Source organism: Nerophis lumbriciformis, linkage group LG29 (genome assembly GCF_033978685.3).
Source record: "Nerophis lumbriciformis linkage group LG29, RoL_Nlum_v2.1, whole genome shotgun sequence".
Lineage (NCBI taxonomy): Eukaryota > Metazoa > Chordata > Actinopteri > Syngnathiformes > Syngnathidae > Nerophis > Nerophis lumbriciformis.
The window spans coordinates 21,665,001-21,684,086 of record NC_084576.2 but is presented as its reverse complement, the minus strand read 5'-3'; the positions used below and the strand labels follow the sequence as shown (position 1 = coordinate 21,684,086).

The 19,086-nt window shown below is 39.2% G+C and overlaps 2 protein-coding genes across 4 annotated transcripts in view; both read left to right on the top strand.

Annotated features, from left to right (window-relative positions):
- The window catches only part of smc1b (structural maintenance of chromosomes 1B), a 39,910-nt gene extending 31,034 nt beyond the window's left edge, over window positions 1-8,876 (top strand). For both annotated transcript variants that reach the window (XM_061924341.2, XM_061924340.2), the window contains 7 exons: window positions 533-631; window positions 753-906; window positions 3,277-3,431; window positions 3,536-3,687; window positions 5,246-5,315; window positions 8,175-8,288; window positions 8,361-8,876. In XM_061924341.2, coding sequence (XP_061780325.1) covers window positions 533-631; window positions 753-906; window positions 3,277-3,431; window positions 3,536-3,687; window positions 5,246-5,315; window positions 8,175-8,288; window positions 8,361-8,465 — 849 coding nt within the window. In that variant the 3' untranslated portion in view covers window positions 8,466-8,876. The remainder of the gene's footprint in view (window positions 1-532; window positions 632-752; window positions 907-3,276; window positions 3,432-3,535; window positions 3,688-5,245; window positions 5,316-8,174; window positions 8,289-8,360) is intronic.
- Window positions 8,877-9,099: 223 nt separating this feature from the next.
- Window positions 9,100-18,053, top strand: borcs5 (BLOC-1 related complex subunit 5). 2 transcript variants are annotated; one of them, XM_061924343.2, is made up of 5 exons: window positions 9,100-9,154; window positions 9,460-9,546; window positions 12,865-13,008; window positions 13,255-13,412; window positions 17,411-18,053. In XM_061924343.2, exons 2-5 carry the CDS (start codon window positions 9,489-9,491, stop codon window positions 17,642-17,644), a joined length of 594 nt encoding a protein of 197 aa, XP_061780327.1. In that variant the 5' UTR covers window positions 9,100-9,154; window positions 9,460-9,488; the 3' UTR covers window positions 17,645-18,053. The 2 variants fall into 2 exon arrangements, with proteins under 2 accessions (XP_061780327.1, XP_061780326.1); XM_061924342.2 differs by having other exon boundaries at window positions 9,109-9,546.
- The last annotated feature ends 1,033 nt before the right edge of the window (window positions 18,054-19,086 follow it).

Below are 19,086 nucleotides of genomic sequence, written 5' to 3'. Positions count from 1 at the left end.
ATTTACTTATATGACCCAATCAAACAACCTTTCCTAGTCATGGCGGGGGGGGGGAAAGCAACCGACACAAAAGTCAACAGACATGGTCACACATAACACAACCTGCTAACTGAATTTTGTGGATATTATTTTAAAAACGTCCACGCACCATAGAAAACTCAAAATTACACCCATTTAAATCCATTACACTGCATGATGGAAAAAAAGGCAAAACACTCTACAAACTTATCCATGTTTGCCGCATTTTAGCTGCTTGATATTTATGATTGATTACAAAACTTTAAGGAGGTTGTCACAGAAGTAGACAAGGTAGGAGTCAAACTTTCACATACTCTTAACATCCATATTAATTATATATTCATTATATTAATATATAATGTAATATATATGTATAGGTTGCTTTACATGCAGTGGGCTTTCGGCCCTCGACCACATTTTTTTACCTCAATGCGGCCCCCAAGTCAAAAGGTTTGGACACCCCTGGGTTACACGCTTGCTGATATTGTGGGGGTTCTTTTTGGGTTCTCGGCAGCTTGACACAGAATCTGAAGGTACCTCGGTCACAATGAACATCTTTGAGAGAGAGGCTGAGCTTGTTGTCGACTACTCCTGCCTGGATGCCCAGATCAGGGTGACACATCTCCCTTTCTACCACGATGGTAAGACCAGCAAGTGGTTTAACGTGTGTGTGTGTGTGTGTGTGTGTGTGTGTGTGTGTGTGTGTGTGTGTGTGTGTGTGTGTGTGTGTGCAGGACGTCCCTACCGAGGAGGTGGATGCCAAGATAGAGAGATTGAGGGAGTCTGTATATTCCATAGAGGAAGAGCTGCATCAAACCATCACACCCAATTTAAAAGCTGTGGAAAAGATGAAGCAGTTAAAAGACAAGCTACAGGGACTGACGGATGGTAATTCCTCTTCACTTCACTTCTGGCTCTCACGATAATGAAGCCCAAACATATTGCACAAGTATCTCAGGTCTCCATTTGATCAAGTGACCATGTGCTATTGTTCATCCCAGTGTTTCTTAATCCCTAGGGGGCCGCAAAAAAACTGTTTTTCTCAGCTGTGATCCGTACGGGCTGGAGCGGTAATACACTTTTCCACTGTTTGTGGCAGTAATGACAATATCAAACAAACAGAAGATGTCTTCAGCTAAAGTCATAGTGAAGTTTCTTAAGCACAAAAATTATGACTAAAGTGGTGAAGCTGTATTTTCATTTACACTATAATGTTTTGACAGTTTATTTAGGAAACATATATATTATTTTATTTATAATTATTTTTTTATTTAATATTAGCACTGCATAATTGTACTTACATTTATTTTTCATCTGTTTTTGAGTCCCTTCTTTTGCAGTATATTTGATTAGTTGTTTTTTTTTGTAATCAGCCTGACTTAGCCTTTATAATAATTGTTGCGATTAACACATATTTTCATGTCATTTTACAAGGCTGTAAACTGTGAGTAGGTCAGATATAATTATTGAATACCATTAAAACCAAGAAGATTACTACATTTCTGTAATGTAAAAGCTGAGCCCTGAGGTCCAAAAGGTTAAGAACCCCTAATTTATCACACTCTCAATACAGGTAATGACAAACACTGGATGAAAATCATATTTAGTGTAACCGACCAACACTTTTTAACAATTGAGATGCATCAAAGCGAGGGCAATAATTTACTCAATAATCACAGTTTGGTTCACTTTAGGTACAGTAAGGGAACAAAATGTGAAACTACTTAGATTTTGTGAAACAACTTTAAGGATTTTCAAATTTACAAAACTACAAACTGCGGGCATGTAATAAACGTTTTAAATAAATGACTCCAATAAAAAAGGAACTTACATATTTTGTATATATTAATAATAATGAATTAATCATTTGTTGCTTAGTAATTGTTAGAATATGCCAAATTTAAAAAAGTGTCAAGTATGAGAATGCAGACAATTGCAACAGTAAGAGTTTGAAGAGTGTGAATAATTGTTTTATTTTGAGAAAAGTTTCTTTCTTTGGTTGAAGTTTAAAGTCCCCATCTTTACTGAACTATGACAGCACACTGCTTTCATCTTATCCACTTGTTTTTGTTCACGTGTTTCACCGGGAAGGTCAAGTGTTCCCAAACAGGAGACTTAATGGACAATATATTTAAAGTCCAGATGGGTCTGCACAAGGGTTGTCCAGATACCAATAATTTGGTACCGGTACCAAAATGTATATCGATACTTTTCAAAACTATATTACATATAGTCTGCCATAATCAAGTATTAGGTTAGAAATTAATAAAAAGCTTTATTGACATTATATTAAATGCTTAATGATTTATGGTTGCCAATTCTGGTCTGTGCTCTAAGAAAAATACAATTATTAGTCAATACTAAAAACAAAACTATGGATAAAAGTACACAGATTAGCCATGAAGCAAGTAAAACACTTTTGTTAAAGATAAAACACACATTGTAGGATTTTGTTAAAAAATTCAGTCATTTCCCTTGCATTAGTTGAAGCTAATTGGGCGGTTTTAGCTGTGCTAATATTTGGCATTAATCCAAGCAGCTATGTATGCGTGTCTACGTATCTTCATGTGCACAGCAGGGGAGCTGGTTTACTTATGAGAGTAGCATGTGTGTGTTTACGAGAACTACATTATTATCTGTCACTCTTTATAAATCCTTTTGCCGATCTGAATTTTTATTATTTAAATGTTTACCTAAGTTTGAAGCAAAGGTGGTAATACTCATCGCCACATTTGGCGAGGCGTGTTTTAAAGCAACACTTGCAGCATGGCGCTTCGCTGTTTAAAGTGTCACCTTTACTGTTAATTATGAAGCCCAAATACCTCCATATTGCGCTTCATGTACCCTCTTCATTAACCAGTAGAAAGGACGTTTTTTGCCATTCTTCCTCTCCAAGATGTTATTGCTTGTATGCACTTTGTGTGTGCGTTTTGACACACTCGACATCATGTGCCTCGGCTCTGTAGTCACCTCCGCACAGCAGCATAAACGGTAACGGTATTTTTCAAAGGTGGTATAGTACCGTTTTAAATTGATTAGTACCGCGATATTTCATTTGTACCGGTATACCCTACAGTACTAGTCCACAATGTTTTAGTTTACAGACTAAACACATGACGGCAAGGCACACATCCTGTCCCTCATATAGCTCACATTTACATCTACCGTGTGGGTACCCAAGGTTCCGTTTGGAAAAATAGGATTAAGGAATACATGTACCTTTCCACACATAATTGCTAATTGTTTTTGTCCCTAAAGCCTTAAACGCCACCGCCAGAGTTGTCAAGAAGTGCAACCAACAGTTTGAACAAGTCAAGATTCGACGCTTACATCTTTTCAACCAGTGCTTCAACCATGTGTCCGTTGTCATTGACCAGATCTACAAAAAAATATGCCAGAACAGCGGCGTCCAGGTGAATCCACTACTTTGGGTTCCTTTATGAAGGCCCTTTTAAATTCAAAAGTTGAGATGCTGCAGGTGATGACATCTAAGATGATGATATGAAATGCGTTCCAGGCCATTCTGATCCCGGAAAATCCAGACGAGCCGTACCTTGGCGGGATCACTTACAGCTGCGTGGCTCCTGGGAAGCGCTTTATGTCCATGGAGAATCTGTCTGGTGGGGAGAAAGCCATCGCTGCCTTGGCACTGGTGTTTGCCGTGTACAGGTAACACTGCACTCTACTGTACATTGTACTATCAATTAAAGAAAAAATATAACTATTAGAGTGCAATGATGTACACAGGAGTTTATATTAATATAATGGATATACAGGTTGATTGGCAACACTAAATTGGCCCTTGTGTGAATGCGAGTGTGAATGTTGTCTGCCTATCTGTGTTGACCCTGCGATGAGGTGACGACTTGTCCAGGGCGTACCCCGCCTTCCGGTCAAATGCAGCTGAGATAGACTCCAGCACCCCCCGCGACCCTGAAAGGGACAAGCGGTAAAAAACGGATGGATATATAATTCATGTAATTGAATAATAAGAGTATGTGAAAGTTCAACTACTATGTCGTTTACTTCCGTGACGACCTCCTTTAAAGTTTTGTAATCAATCAGAAAAATCAAGCAGCTAAAATGCGCCAAACATGAATAAGTGTGGAAAATATTTTGCATTTTTCCAATCATGCATTGTAATTTAGAAAAATAATTATGTTGCGTGGAATTTTTTTATACTATCCACAAAGTTCGGTGAGCAGCTTGTGTTATGTCTGACCATGTGTGTTGACTTTTTGTTTTGGTTGCATTTTTTTTCCCGATCCATGACTAGGGAAGGTTGTTTGGATTGTGTCATATAAGTAAATGATGTGCTGTATTTTCCTGCTGAGAACAATTCATGGTCATTGACCTGAAATACTCACATTGTCCACAGGATGGTGTCAAAGTTGTAGCGTCAATATTGTCAGGTGTTCAAAATGTATTTAAATCACCCTGCAGGCCAGACTCCTTATATTCATGACGTCTCGCGGGCCGCACATGGCCACTGTAGTTTGGACTGCCCTGATGTACATGTTGCAGTGCAAAATTCTGAGCTTTCTGGGTGGCTTTTGTAGTATTTAACTAGGACCGTGAAATTATAATTTTTTTAAATCAGATTAATCACATTTTGGAATTTGGATTAATCATGATTAATCACAGGCGATTACTCACTTGCATACCGGTAATTTGAAATGTGCTTAAAAAAACAAACAATATTTGTACACAAATGTAATTTTATTATCAGAATGTCATCCAGGAACATTTTCAATCTATTTACTTGGATGCATGTAATTTACCTGCACAAAATGTGGTAACAATTTAATCTAAAGTTCTATCTGGATGTATTTTGGAGTGAGATTTGCCAGCGAGCACACCAGTCGGACTCGCCTCACTCATTGTTGTACTGACGTATGCATTGATCTGATCACTGACCGTTTATCGGTTAAGGTAAAAGAGCTTGTACGCTCAAAATGAATTGCTTGATTAATTTAAGTGTGTTCATGATTAATGCAGATGGGGTGGCGACTTGTCCGGGGTGAGCCCCGCTTTCCGCCCGAATGCAGCTGAGATAGGCTCCAGCACCCTTTGCCACCCCGAAAGGGACAAGCGGTAGAAAATGAATGGATGATTAATGCAATCATTTTTTGTGATTAATCACATGAGTTAGCTGGTTAATTTTGGCAGCCCTAATTTTAACTTGATGATTCCTGTTTATTGCGTCCTTCATTTATGTGTTTCTCAGTTTCAGACCAGCTCCGTTCTTGATGTTGGATGAGGTGGATGCTGCCCTGGACAACTCCAACATCGGGAAGGTAAAATCGTATAGAACAGCGCCCTCTTGTGAGTCAAGTCTGAAAGCAGCCCTGATATTTTTCTTCCTTCACTTGCACTGCTAAGTCTAGACCAGGGCTGTCCAAACGTTTTCCACTGAGGGCGGCATACTGAAAAATCAAAAGCCGTTTTGATTTGGATTTTTCCATTTTCAAAACCAATACAATTTCTAGATTTTTTTTTAAAGAAAAGTAACATTCTACATGTCAGCTTTGTGTATTTAAAAAAGCATCAACATTTTCTTGTTACATTACACCAGTTTGCTCTTTCATTCCTTTTTTTTTTAGAATATAATAATAGCTTCGGCCACACTTTGGACTCCCTTGGTATAGACCAGTGCTTCTCATTTTTTTTATGTTATTTTTTTGTAATTTTTCACCCCATCCCCACTCTCCACCGCAACTATCAACAGTATCATTTTTCTTTAAAATTGTTATAAGTACACCTCTGCATAACATTAAACATAATGATAATGGATGAGATTTATATAGCGCTTTTCCATACACTTAAAGGGCTTTACAGTGAAAACTGAGAAGCCTTCTTTCATTAAATCCACATTCACACGATGATGGTGGTAAGCTACATTTGTAGCAGTAGCTGCCAATTTGCGGCTACTGCCACTCTGACCACCACCACACATTTATTCGCCTGCGTGAGTGACACTGGTAGAAAGGTGGGCGAAGTGTCTTGCCCAAGGACACAACAGCCATTACAAGGATGGCAGAAGCTGGACTCGAACCAGGAATCCTCATGTTGCTGCCATCAGAGCCATGCCACCTCGTTGTGCCTCTATTAACCTTAAAGAAAACAAAAAAGAAAGATACAGTATATCAATCAACTTACAGCAAGGAATAACGTTATTGACATTGTTCTTTAGTCTGTAACAAAAAAGATTCAAAGTGCATCAATTTGCCTGAAATTAAAACAATTATATTATTTATAACATAGAAAACCGTTTGATACTGAAAAATAAATGATGAATTCGGATTGTTCAGCAACATTAACATAGCATTACTATATATAAAACAATTTAACCTACAAAACAAAAAACAATTTGTGTAGGTTTTTTTTAATCAAAATGACGAAGTCAGTAAACATAGCTATAATGAGCTTGTTTTGTAGTGCACAGCTTTTTGATTTTCAGTGTAAAGCATGATACTTCATGATACTGATAAAGCACACAACTGCCCCCCTGGAGGAGCCCACACCACTATTTGAGAAGAACTAGTCTGAACACATAATACACACATTATTTTATTTTATCTTTTTTTTGTTTTATGTTAATTATCAAATACTTGCAAATTAAATTATGATTTTAATTATATTTTTATTAAGTCATAAAAAAATATTATATACACAACATAGATACAATATGTTCAAATGAATGAATTAAACAAAAAGTATATATGTTTTAATAAGTATCCATTATATGCAGTATAAACGCATACACAAACAATACGGACTTGAGGGACACCCAGTACTGCTTAATCACTACAATTTGTGTCTACCTATTTTCTTATGAACATATATTGTACTTGCCAGCCACTTGTGATGGCTGCCAGCTAATGCTAACCTAAGACACTTTCATGTAGTTGCCCCTTATATACCGTATTTTCCGGACCATAGAGCGCACAGGATTATAAGGCACACTGCCGATGAGCAGGTCTCGTCAGGTCTATTTTCATACAAAAGGCGCATCGGCTTATAGGGAGCATTAAAGGGGTCTTTTTTTTCTAAATTGAAAACACTTCCTTGTGGTCTACGTAACACGTAATGGTGGTTCTTTGGTCAAAATGTTGCATAGATTATGGTTTACAGATCATCTTTAAGTCGCTTTCTGACAGTCGCTTCAGGATGTGCCGTTTTGTGGGCAGGTCTTATTTGCGTGGCTCACTTTTTGTCAGCGTCTTTTCGCCGCCATCTTTGTTGTAGCGGTGTAGCGTCCAAGGACGGGAGTGGAAGAAGTGTCAAAAGATGGAGCTAACTGTTTTAATGACATTCAGACTTTACTTAAATCAATAATGGAGCAGCATCTCCTCATCCGTGGCTCACTAGTGCAATAACAACGGCGGAAATGTGTCCGGTGAAAAACCGTCTGACCGGAACTCTATAATAACTAAAGTTCCTTGGGTGAATAATGTAAACATTACAGATATGACAGATACAATTAAGAACTTTACACTACTTAATATTAGAAATGGCAACAGCTGAGGATGAATGTCCCATAACAAGAAGATAGAGAAAAAGAAGAAGCTTATCGACTATGGGGTCGGCACAAACTACAATTTTCAGGACTTACACAGATCAGCCAGAAGGTAAGAAAAGTTCCTTTTGCATAATATTGCGAAACAAAACGCCAGATAATATGTCTTACCTTATACATACACAGTAATAATACTCGTATGCTGAAGCACAGTACAATCCATCAAGCGGTGCGGCTTCATAGCTTACCAAAGTCGTACTAAAACATTTTGATAGATTTTTGAGCGAGGTGTGTAATGTTCTATATTTTCAATGAAACATATAAAATGTTGGTGTTGTTTACTTGAGTCATATCGCAGTCTACACGTATCTCTTATGTGTGACTGCCATCACATTGCAGTCTACACTTATCTCTTATGTGTGTCTGCCATCTACTGGTCACACTTATAATTTCACCATGTACCAAATAAAATAGCTTTGTGGTTGGTAAGCACAACCAAAATTATTCCGTACATTAGGCGCACCGGGTTATAAGGCGCAGTTTTGAGAAAATCAAAGGATTTTAAGTGCGCCTTATAGTCCGAAAAATACGGTATATATTTGGTGCTACCTTAGGTGTGACCTTCGCTTCCCCACAGGTGACCAGGTTCATCAAGGAGGAGTCCATCATGCGGAAGATGCAGTTCATCGTCATCTCCCTGAAGGAGGACTTCTTCCACAAGGCCGACAGCCTGCTGGGAGTTTACTCCGATGTAAGAAAACCTTGTCCAAGTAAGTCGGTGACTTGTTAAGGATAAAGACTGCAGTGTCCTGTTGTTTTCCAGTTTGATGAGCAGACTTTCAGTCGCATCCTGACATTGGACCTTCGACCCTACCCTCTGCCGGAGGATGACAACGAAGCAAACGGAGAACAGCCGACCGGAATTTAATTAATTCTTTCCTTTCGAGCTTTTAAATGTTTGCCATCAAATGAGTTCATTGTTTCACTCAAGTCTGTTAGACTGGAGAGTTTCCTTCGAAGAAACACTTCCAAATTAATTGGCTTTGTTTGCAGGCTCCTAAATGTTCCATGAATTAATCGTTTAGCTAAAACAGTAACATTTTAAAGCGTCATACAGTTACAGACGCCATGATACTTTGCTCTCCATATTGCTTCATATTTACAAATGCTAATGTTCATATGTGTTGTGTTGGTGTTTTAAAATGTTAGTTAAAATAACTCCATAATACTGCTCTTTTGATAAGTTGTTATATTTTATGTGTTTTAATTCAAGAGTTTATATCGAAGATGGACTGTAAACATTTATTCGCGTTAATTAAAACGTTACCATTGAAGTGTTCTAATTGTCTCATCTCCATTTGGCCTCACGGGGGCGCAAGCGATTTACCGTTTTATAACTTAAACTCAGTCCAATATCTTTCCAACGTTGTTTGGTTGCAAATAAGCGTAGGTTAAAAGTTTTTACTCCTCGTCGATCATTTGAAGCACCAATAAGCAATACAACATGTTTTAAAATGTATTTCTGTTTTGTCCATGGCAGCGCTACAGTCAGCTGATTATTACGTCATTCATCACGTGACTAATATTTACGGAAGTAGTGTCATTTTGTGAACACAGGTCCGTGGCAAGTCTTTTATTAACCTTTTGTCAGACTATTCATGCATTGTAACATCACATGTGGCAATAATAGCAACGCGTGTACTTACTTACAAACAGGATGGACGTAAGATGTATTTTAGTTGATTAGCTAATAGCAAAGTAACGTTAGCTGTGTGTTAGCAAATAGCGCTAGCTTTGGTCCTTTGCACCTAATTCAATATCATTTTCAAACAATATTCTGGTCGGTTTCGCTCCGGAGCCACAAGAAGTCTCTGCCGGTGGTCTGACGGGATTGTAGAGATTTTGTTCCGACTACGTTTCAGGTATCAGCTAACGTTTGATCACCATCATCATGGGGGCCGAGCAGAGCGGAGATGCTGAACATAAACACTCCGACTACAGCTCGTCTGGTGAGCATGTTTCTCCTACTTCATTGTTTGTGTTCTCGTGTTCGATGCTACCTAAACGGGCCTTTCACTGACAAAGCAACTTCAGTTCTGACATTTTGGTCCAAATCACATGACAAACCGTCATCGTTCCCCATTGATTCAGACCTCTTGCAATCTATAGCATTTACTCTCTTAAACGTTTGTTTGTTGTATGACTGCATCAAATACTGAAGTGATGTTGCACCGTTTGACTTGCCAGCTGATTATTCATTGCCCCTGTTTGCATCATCTAACTCAGAGGTGTCCCAAGTGCGTCCCGGGGGGCATTTGTGGCCCGCAGGCACATTTTAAAAATACTATTAAAACAGTAGAATAAAACAGCAAACAGGTTAAATGTAACGAGGAAAATCTGCAATATTTACTCTAATACAGTGGTTCTTAACCTGTTTGGAGGTACCGAATTCCACCAGTTTCATATGCACATCCACCAAACCCTTCTTTAGTGAAAAATAAAATGTTTTTTTTTTCAAATTCAAGACAAAATTATATGTTTTTGGTAACACTTTAGTATGGGGAACATATTTTAAGTAACAAATACTTACTTTAGAGTTATTTGGTTAGGGTTAGAGGGTTAGGATTATAATAAGGCCATGCCGAATAAGACATTAATAAGTACTTAATAATGACTAGTTAAGAGCCAATATGTTACTAATTTGCATGTTAATAAGCAACTAATTAATGGTGAATATGTTCCCCATACTACAGTGTTACCATGTTTTTTTACTGGTGCACAAAATGAACCGTGCATGATCACCTTGTTCAAACAACAAAACCAACACAGTGCATAAACTCACAACAAATTACACACCTGCAATTCAGTGTGACTTCTGCTGTTGCCGTATCCGTAATACGCCGATAGGGAGAAGTTTTTATTTACACGATGAGTCGGGTGTGTCTTGACCTCCGCCCGACTCACCGAACCCCTAGGGTTTGATCGAACCCAGGTTAAGAACCACTGCTCTAATAACAAAAGCTGCCATGCAGGCTCTTTTCGCCATTGCTCAATAAATGATAATGAATCAAAATCAGGGCAGGCGGTGGTACAGGGGTTAGTGCATGTGCCTCACAATATGAAGGTCCTGAGTAGTCCTGAGTTCAATCCCGGGCTCGCGGGATCTTTCTGTGTGGTGTTTGCATGTTCTCCCCGTGACTACGTGGGTTCCCTCCGGGTACTCCGGCTTCCTCCCACCTCCAAAGACATGCATCTGGGGATAGGTTGATTGGCAACACTGAATTGGCCCTAGTGTGTGAATGTTGTCTGTCTATCTGTGTTGGCCCTGCGATGAGGTGGCGACTTGTCCAGGGTGTGCCCCGCCTTCCGCCCGAATGCAGCTGAGATAGGCTCCAGCACTCCCCGCGATCCCAAAAAGGGACAAGCGGTAGAAAATGGATGGAATCAAAATCAATGTTGTTATAAATGATTGACCTATTCAGGGCTCCAATTACTTCACATCTTTGAAATATTTTTTTAGGGGGAAATATTGCATATTTTGTGACCTTGCCATATAAAAAACAAAGTTTTCTTTGGAAAAAAAAAGGCTTTAAACAAACAGAAAAAAAGAATAATAAAAATATATAGTTGATGGACATATCTGAAGTTGATTTTAGAGACATAAAGGGGCTGTGTGCAACATTTAGGATGCTAACTTTCCAAAGTATTTTACACAGTATATCCCACCTTCTCACGGCTTCTCGTACGTAATGACGTAACACATGCACGCGCATTAGCTTTAGGTGTTGTTAGATAATAATAGCAATTTGGTTAGCTACGGTTAACTGTCAGTGAAAGTATATTTTATCATAACAACAACAACGTGACTGCAAATGTTTCATTGCTTCTTTAAACTGCTTTTGCATGTGTACGTGTTGACGAGACCGGGTGAGTGAGTGACCGCTGTAATCACCAATTATTTTTTTCCGGCTGGGAAATATTTCTAATTAGATAAAGTTTGTTATTGTGAAAATTATAGACAATTGTCAGACAAATGTGTTCTGTGACACCACTAATGGTAACACAAGCTAGCTGTTGCTGTTGTTCATTTATTTATTTTTTTCTTTGATAAATGTTTCTGTCTGCGATGAGGTGGCGACTTGTTGCCCCGCTGCCTTGTGGGTTAGTCTGGGAAGACAAAAGGCGAGGGGAGCACACCCTGAGAGAAAAGCAAGTGCTGGTAGGCGCACCATAGGCGGTCCTCCGACAGACCGGAGCTCCGGCAGCCTCCTGCAGCTGTGAGGAGGTGCCGGTCGTCCTGGGTTTCCCTTGCCACCGGATACAGCGAAGAAGTGACGTTGGAGTCTGCGTGTCTCCCTCGTCGAAAAAGACCTCAACGGCGGAGTGGGCGGATGATGGTTGCACAGAAGCTCCACAAAGGCGGAAGAAGGCTGCAGCAAAGATGGGCCCCCAATTGCCTTGGTCTCCATGCCATTGGGCCCTGGCCTTCTCTTTACCAAGGACAGTGTGGTGACTGTCTGTGCACCAGTCTCCCCACTTTAAAAGATTTCACGCACAGGCGTTCTCCTGAAGGCAATCCCACCAACAGGAGGACAATCATACTCGTTTCGAGTGATCGCCGACGGCGACTTGTCCAGGGTGTACACCGCCTTCCGCCCGAATGCAGCTGAATCCAGCAACCCCCGCAACCTCAAAAGGGACAAGCGGTAGAAAATGGATGGATGGATAAATGTTACTGTGAGGAAGTTGCAAACAGAACCTTTTAGGTGTTGAAAGTTAAACAAAACTAAATAAAAGTGAAGTTAAATAAAACTAAAAATACATTTTTGTGTTTAAAAAAAAAAACTACCACTGCCTAAAAAATTATTATCAATTAAAGTCAATGTTTTTTTGAATCATTGACCTCTTAAAGGCTCTAATTACTTCCCATCAAATATTCCACTTTGACATTTTTTGGGGGATTGGGGGGAATAATGCATATTTTGTGTTTTTCCCATAAAAACAGGGTTGTCTGACAAGCAGGGCATTAAAAATACATATATATTTTATATAGACAGATAGACCTGAAGTTGATCGAGTGATTTATTATGTTGAAAAAACAAATGATATATGACTTTTAACATTTTTATGACTCAGACCCTTTTGGGTCTCCAGGAGCAAACTTGAGGGGAGCCCTAAAGGGGGCGAAAATGATTTGTATTTAATTAGTTATGAAAATGAAAAATATATCAAAATGGCCCCCTAATGCTTCGATTTTTCAGGGTGCGACCCTCAATGGAAAAAGTTTGGACACCCCCGTACTAACTTTTCTACCTGTGTGTGCGCAGTGGTTCCCTCTCCAGCCAAACAGAAGGCCAAGATGGACGACATAGTTGTTGTGGCCCCGGGCACTCAGTCCATGAGAAACATCCACAACGACCCTGATGTCATTAAGCTCCAGGAGATTCCCACATTTCAGCCGCTCTTGAAAGGTGACAAGTCTTTTGTTGACGTATCGAACACGACATCCAAAATGTCTTGGTGAGGTGAAGAACTCACATAGTCCGACCTTAAGATGAGAACTATGTTTTAGGACTTTTATCTATTTGATGTATAAAGATTATCAAGAATTTGGAAATTGGAGCAGCTCTGCTGGAATAACCGCAATTATTTGCTTTATTTACTCTTGTCATCTACTGCTATGACTCTAAACCCCTGTGACTTTTGCTCCGCTACAGGAGTGCTGAGTGGTCAGACGTCGCCCAGCAGCGTGTGTCTGGAGAGACTGGACCCAGCACAGGTCTTGCAGCTCTGCCTCCGCTACCAAGACCACCTGCATCAGTGCGCCGAGGCCGTCTCCTTCGACCAGAACGCTTTAGTCAAGCGCATCAAAGAGGTCAGTTCACCACGACCTGCAAGTTGCTCTATGCTAAATTACTTTTTTTTTGTATGTGAGACCAAAAAGATTGTGTCTCCTTTCAATTTGACAAATAGTTTAGCTCTTTGGGTGGGGGGCTGGGGGGTCAAGTTGTTATTCACAAACTTCTCCACTAGATGGAGAAATTGGGTTTTCATACACCTGTGCATTAGAACAGTGTTTCTTAAAGGGGAACATTATCACAATTTCAGAAGGGTTAAAACCATTAAAAATCAGTTCCCAGTGGCTTATTTTATTTTTCGAAGTTTTTTTCAAAATTTTACTCATCACACAATATCCCTAAAAAAAGCTTCAAAGTACCTGATTTTAACCATCGTTATATACACCCGTCCATTTTCCTGTGACGTCACACAGTGATGCCAAAACAAACAAACATGGCGGTTAGAACAGCAAGGTATAGCGACATTAGCTCGGATTCAGACTCGGATTTCAGCGGCTTAAGCGATTCAACAGATTACGCATGTATTGAAACGGATGGTTGTAGTGTGGAGGCAGGTAGCGAAAACGAAATTGAAGAAGAAACTGAAGCTATTGAGCCATATCGGTTTGAACCGTATGCAAGCGAAACCGACGAAAACGACACGACAGCCAGCGACACGGGAGAAAGCGAGGACGAATTCGGCGATCGCCTTCTAACCAACGATTGGTATGTGTTTGTTTGGCATTAAAGGAAACTAACAACTATGAACTAGGTTTACAGCATATGAAATACATTTGGCAACAACATGCACTTTGAGAGTGCAGACAGCCCAGTTTTCATCAATTAATATATTCTGTAGACATACCCTCATCCGCTTTCTTTTCCTGAAAGCTGATCTGTCCAGTCTAGTTGGAAATGCATCTGCTTTGAGTGTCGTAGGATATCCACACATTCTTGCCATCTCTGTCGTAGCATAGCTTTCGTCGGTAAAGTGTGCGGAACAAACGTCCAATTTCTTGCTACTTTCGCATCTTTGGGCCACTGGTGCAACTTAAATCCGTCCCTGTTCGTGTTGTTACACCCTCCGACAACACACCGACGAGGCATGATGTCTCCAAGGTACGGAAAACAGTCGAAAAAACGGAAAATAACAGAGCTGATTTGACTCGGTGTTTGTAATGTGTTTGAGAAAATGGCGGATTGCTTCCCGATGTGACGTCACAACGGTCATCGCTCCGAGAGCGAATAATAGAAAGGCGTTTAATTTGCCAAAATTCACCCATTTAGAGTTCAGAAATCGGTTAAAAAAATATATGGTCTTTTTTCTGCAACATCAAGGTATATATTGATGCTTACATAGGTCTGGTGATAATGTTCCCCTTTAATCATAGAGCAGGGGTCCGCAACCTAAAATGTTGAAAGAGCAAAATTGGACCAAAAAAATTAATAAAAATCTGTCTGAAGCCGCAATAACACAAAAGCCTTATGTAAGTGTTATAATGAAAGCAACACATGATGTAAGTTTCTATATTAGCTATATTAGCCCAGTGTTTTTCAATCACTGTGCACACTAGTGTGCCGTGAGATACAATTTGGTGTGCCATGGGAGATTGTCTAATTTCACCTATTTGGGTTAAAAAAAAAGTTTGCAAACCAGTAATTATAGTCTGCAAAGGATGTGTTGTTGTTGAGTGTCAGTGCTGTCTAGAGCTCGGCAGAGTAACCATGTAATACTCTTACATATCAGTAGGTGGCAGCATGTAGCTAATTGCTTTGTAGATGTCAGAAACAGCGGGAGGCAGCGTGCAGGTAAAAAGGCGTCTAATGCTTAAACCAAAAATAAACAAAAGGTGAGTGAACCTTAGGGAAGGCTATGCAGAACGAAACTGGCTACAAAGTAAACAAAAACAGAATGCTGGACGACAGCAAAGACTTACTGTGGAGCAAAGACAGCGTCCACAATGTACATCCGAACATGACGTGACAATCAACAATGTCCACACAAAGAAGGATAAAAACAACTGAAATCTTCTTGATTGCTAAAACAAAGTAGATGCGGGAAATATCGCTCAAATGAAGACATGAAACTGCTACAGGAAAATACCAAAAAAGAGAAAAAGGCCACCAAAATAGGAGCGCAAGACAAGAACTAAAACACTACACACAGGAAAACAGCAAAAAACTCAAAATAAGTCATGGCGTGATGTGACAGGTGGTGACAGTACACATACTTTGAGACAAGAGCTATAGTGATGCATGGTTGGTTATGGTTTAAAGTCCATCCATCCATTTTCTACTGCTTGTCCCTTTCGGGGTCGCTGGAGCCTATCTCAGCTGCATTCGGGCGTTATGGTTTAAAGTCGTATACAACAATTGCGACAACAACTTTTTACTGTCAACTGAGTTTAGTTTTTTAATGATTTCTGCTGGCGGTGTGCCTCCGGATTTTTTCAACGCAAAAAATGTGCCTTGGCTCAAAAAAGGTTGAAAAACACTGTATTAGCCTACTATCAAAATGACTATGCACACTCTTGACATTCTCTCGATGAGCTTCAAGAGGTAGTCACCTGAAATGGTTTTCACTTCACAGGTGTGCTTGAAGCTCATCGTAAGAATGCCAAGAGTGTGCCAAGCAGTAATCAGAGCAAAGGGTGGCTATTTTGAAGAAACTAGAATACAAAACATGTTTTCAGTTATTTCACCTTTTTTTGTTAAGTACATAACTCCACACGTGTTCATTCATAGTTTTGATGCCTTCAGTGACAATCTACAATGTAAATAGTCATGAAAATAAAGAAAACGCATTGAATGAGGATAAGGTGTGTCCAAACTTTTGGCCTGTTTGTGTGTGTGTGTGTTTCTACCGTTCTTGAGACATCAACAAGGAAAAGTACCTTCCATATGAGGACCGGTGAACAAGTTAGGACCGAAATCATGGTCCCAATACGGAAAACCATTGCATCTAATAGAGAGCCAAATACTAGAGTCTGTGAACATTGCTCCAAAATCATGATTTTTTGTTGATTTAATGTGCATACAAAAGTAAACATTGACAGGCGCAAAGGCGGCAATATATGATAAAACAAGATGGCAGCTAAAGAAGGACTTCCCTATTCATCCTCGGGGAAAAACCCGCCAGGTGAACAGCTGATTTTACGACTTCCGGTGCTGACGTAAGACAACCCGCGTTCCAAATGTGACCATAGGATGAACAAATACACTACGGTACTAAGACTATAGTGGCCATTACAGTTAGCTTCTACAGCTGGGTGGCCCAAAGTGAGGTAGAGGGGCCACCTGTGGTCCATGACTCGTTTGTCATCGGCCTTAAGCACATGACAAAAAACAAAAAATAGAGATCTCATTTGCACCTCTGGTGGTGAAATCTATCAAAATTAGGGTGGTCCCAAAAAGGAGGGATTTTTCAAATTTCCTGTGTGTAAAACTTTTAAGTGCTCCCCCTCTGGTCAACATATGAAATAACAAGTGTGTGTAAAAATTTTAAGTGCTCCCCCTTTGGTCAACATATGTTATAACAAGTGTGTGTAAAAAATTGAAATGCGCCCCTTTGGCCAAAATTAATTTAAAAAAAATAAATAAATATGTTTATAGAGACATACTGTAATAACTTGAAGTAAATAATCAATTACAAAAAAAATAAAAATAAAACCTTACCTTTTTACATTTGCATAGTATGTATATATTATTAATGTTGTAAATACAAATCTTTATATATCTAGAAAGGGTGGTAAAGAGGTAGGCATTTTTTGGGAGGTCTCAAGAAGGTAACAAATACAAGAGTGTGTGTGTGTGTGTGTGTGTGTGTGTGTGTGTGTGTGTGTGTGTGTGTGTGTGTGTGTGTGTGTGTTTTGTTACATTACATGCAGTCAGCTTTTTTAGCCAAATGTGGCCCCCAAGTCAAAAAGTTTGGACCCCCCTGTTCTAAACACACTTAGGACACATCCACAATGTTGAGTTCTGTTGTTCTCCCGTGTGCTGACTCGGCGTCTGCACCCCCCGCCTTGTGTGGGTCCAGATGGACCTGTCCGTGGAGACCTTGTTCAGCATCATGCAGGAGCGTCAGAAGCGCTACGCCAAGTACGCCGAGCAGATCCAGAAGGTGAACGAGATGTCCATGATCCTGAGACGCATCCAGATGGGCATCGACCAGACCGTGCCGCTGATGGAGCGCCTCAACAACATGCTGCCCGAGAGCGAACGACTGGAACCTTTCAGCATGAGGCCCGACGGGGACTCCGGCGCCAAGTAAGCCGCGGAGGGAAGCCCAACCCGAGGTGATGACCGCGACTTTTTATTCTCTTTGGTGTTTCATCCAGCCGACTGCTGAGGAGCTTTTGGGTCTGAGTGTTCCGAAACTAAAACTTGTGAGCGCGAGACACGATTGCAAATGAGCTCTGGATGCCCCAGAAAGCTGCAAAATTGGGAACTCGGTGGATTTAAAAGCAAGAAGAAAGTTTGGATCTTATACCTTTCCACTTCATGGCCTGCGTCTACTTTTCATGGAATATCATGACAGATGAAAATCATGAGGACGTTTGAAACGTTTCCACTCATGTATGACTTCTCCAAGTCTAGTTGTATTTTTCTTTGCTGTAAAAGGAAGGAAAGAGAAAATAAATGAAAAGGGTCGTGTTAAGTTGCATTTTAAAATAAAACTGTGCCAAAAGAAGTGTTCATTATTTCACCCGTAAAGATAATGTTGTATGTACTGTATAATACGATAATCATTATGTGTCAAGATAGTTATTTACCAACACTAAAGATGCTATTATTGTCTCTTACGCCCTCCACTGCACTTCATTTAGAGTGACTGTTTGGAAGTGTGTATATATATATATATATAAATATATATATATATATATATGTATATATATATATATATATATATATATGTATGTATATATATATGTATATATATATATATATATATATGTGTATATATATATACATACATATGTTTATATATAAATGTGTATATATATATATATATATATATATACATATATATATATATATATTAGAGATATCCGATATTATTGGCCGATAAATGTGTTAAAATGTAATATCGGAAATTATCAGTATCGTTTTTTTTATTATCGGTATCGGGGTTTTTTTGTTTTTTGTTTTTTTATTAAATCAACATAAAAAACACAAGATACACTTACAATTAGTGCACCAACCCAAAAAACCTTCCTCCCCCATTCACACTCATTCACACAAAAGGGTTGTTTCTTTCTGTTATTAATATTCTGGTTCCTACATTATATATCAATATATATCAATACAGTCTGCAGGGATACAGTCCGTAAGCACACATGATTGTGCGTGCTGCTGGGCCACTAATAGTACTAACCTTTAACAGTTAATTTTACTCAATTTCATTAATTACTAGTTTCTATGTAACTGTTTTTATATTGTTTTACTTTCTTTTTTTATTCAAGAAAATGTTTTTAATTTATTCATCTTATTTTATTAATTTTTTTAAAAAGTACCTTGATTTCACCATACCTGGTTGTCCAAATTAGGCATAATAATGTGTTAATTCCACGACTGAATAATAACAGAAAGAAACAACCCTTTTGTGTGAATGAGTGTAAATGGGGGTGGAAGGTTTTTTTGGGTTGGTGCACTAATTGTAAGTGTATTTTGTGTTTTTTATGTTGATTTAATAAAAATAAATACAAAAAATAT

Coding starts and splice junctions, on each gene's coding strand:
- borcs5 (XM_061924343.2), top strand. CDS start 9,489: ATGGGGGCCGAGCAGAGCGGAGATGCTGAACATAAACACTCCGACTAC. Junction 9,547..12,864: donor CTCCGACTACAGCTCGTCTG/GTGAGCATGTTT, acceptor GTGTGTGCGCAG/TGGTTCCCTCTCCAGCCAAA. Junction 13,009..13,254: donor ATTTCAGCCGCTCTTGAAAG/GTGACAAGTCTT, acceptor GCTCCGCTACAG/GAGTGCTGAGTGGTCAGACG.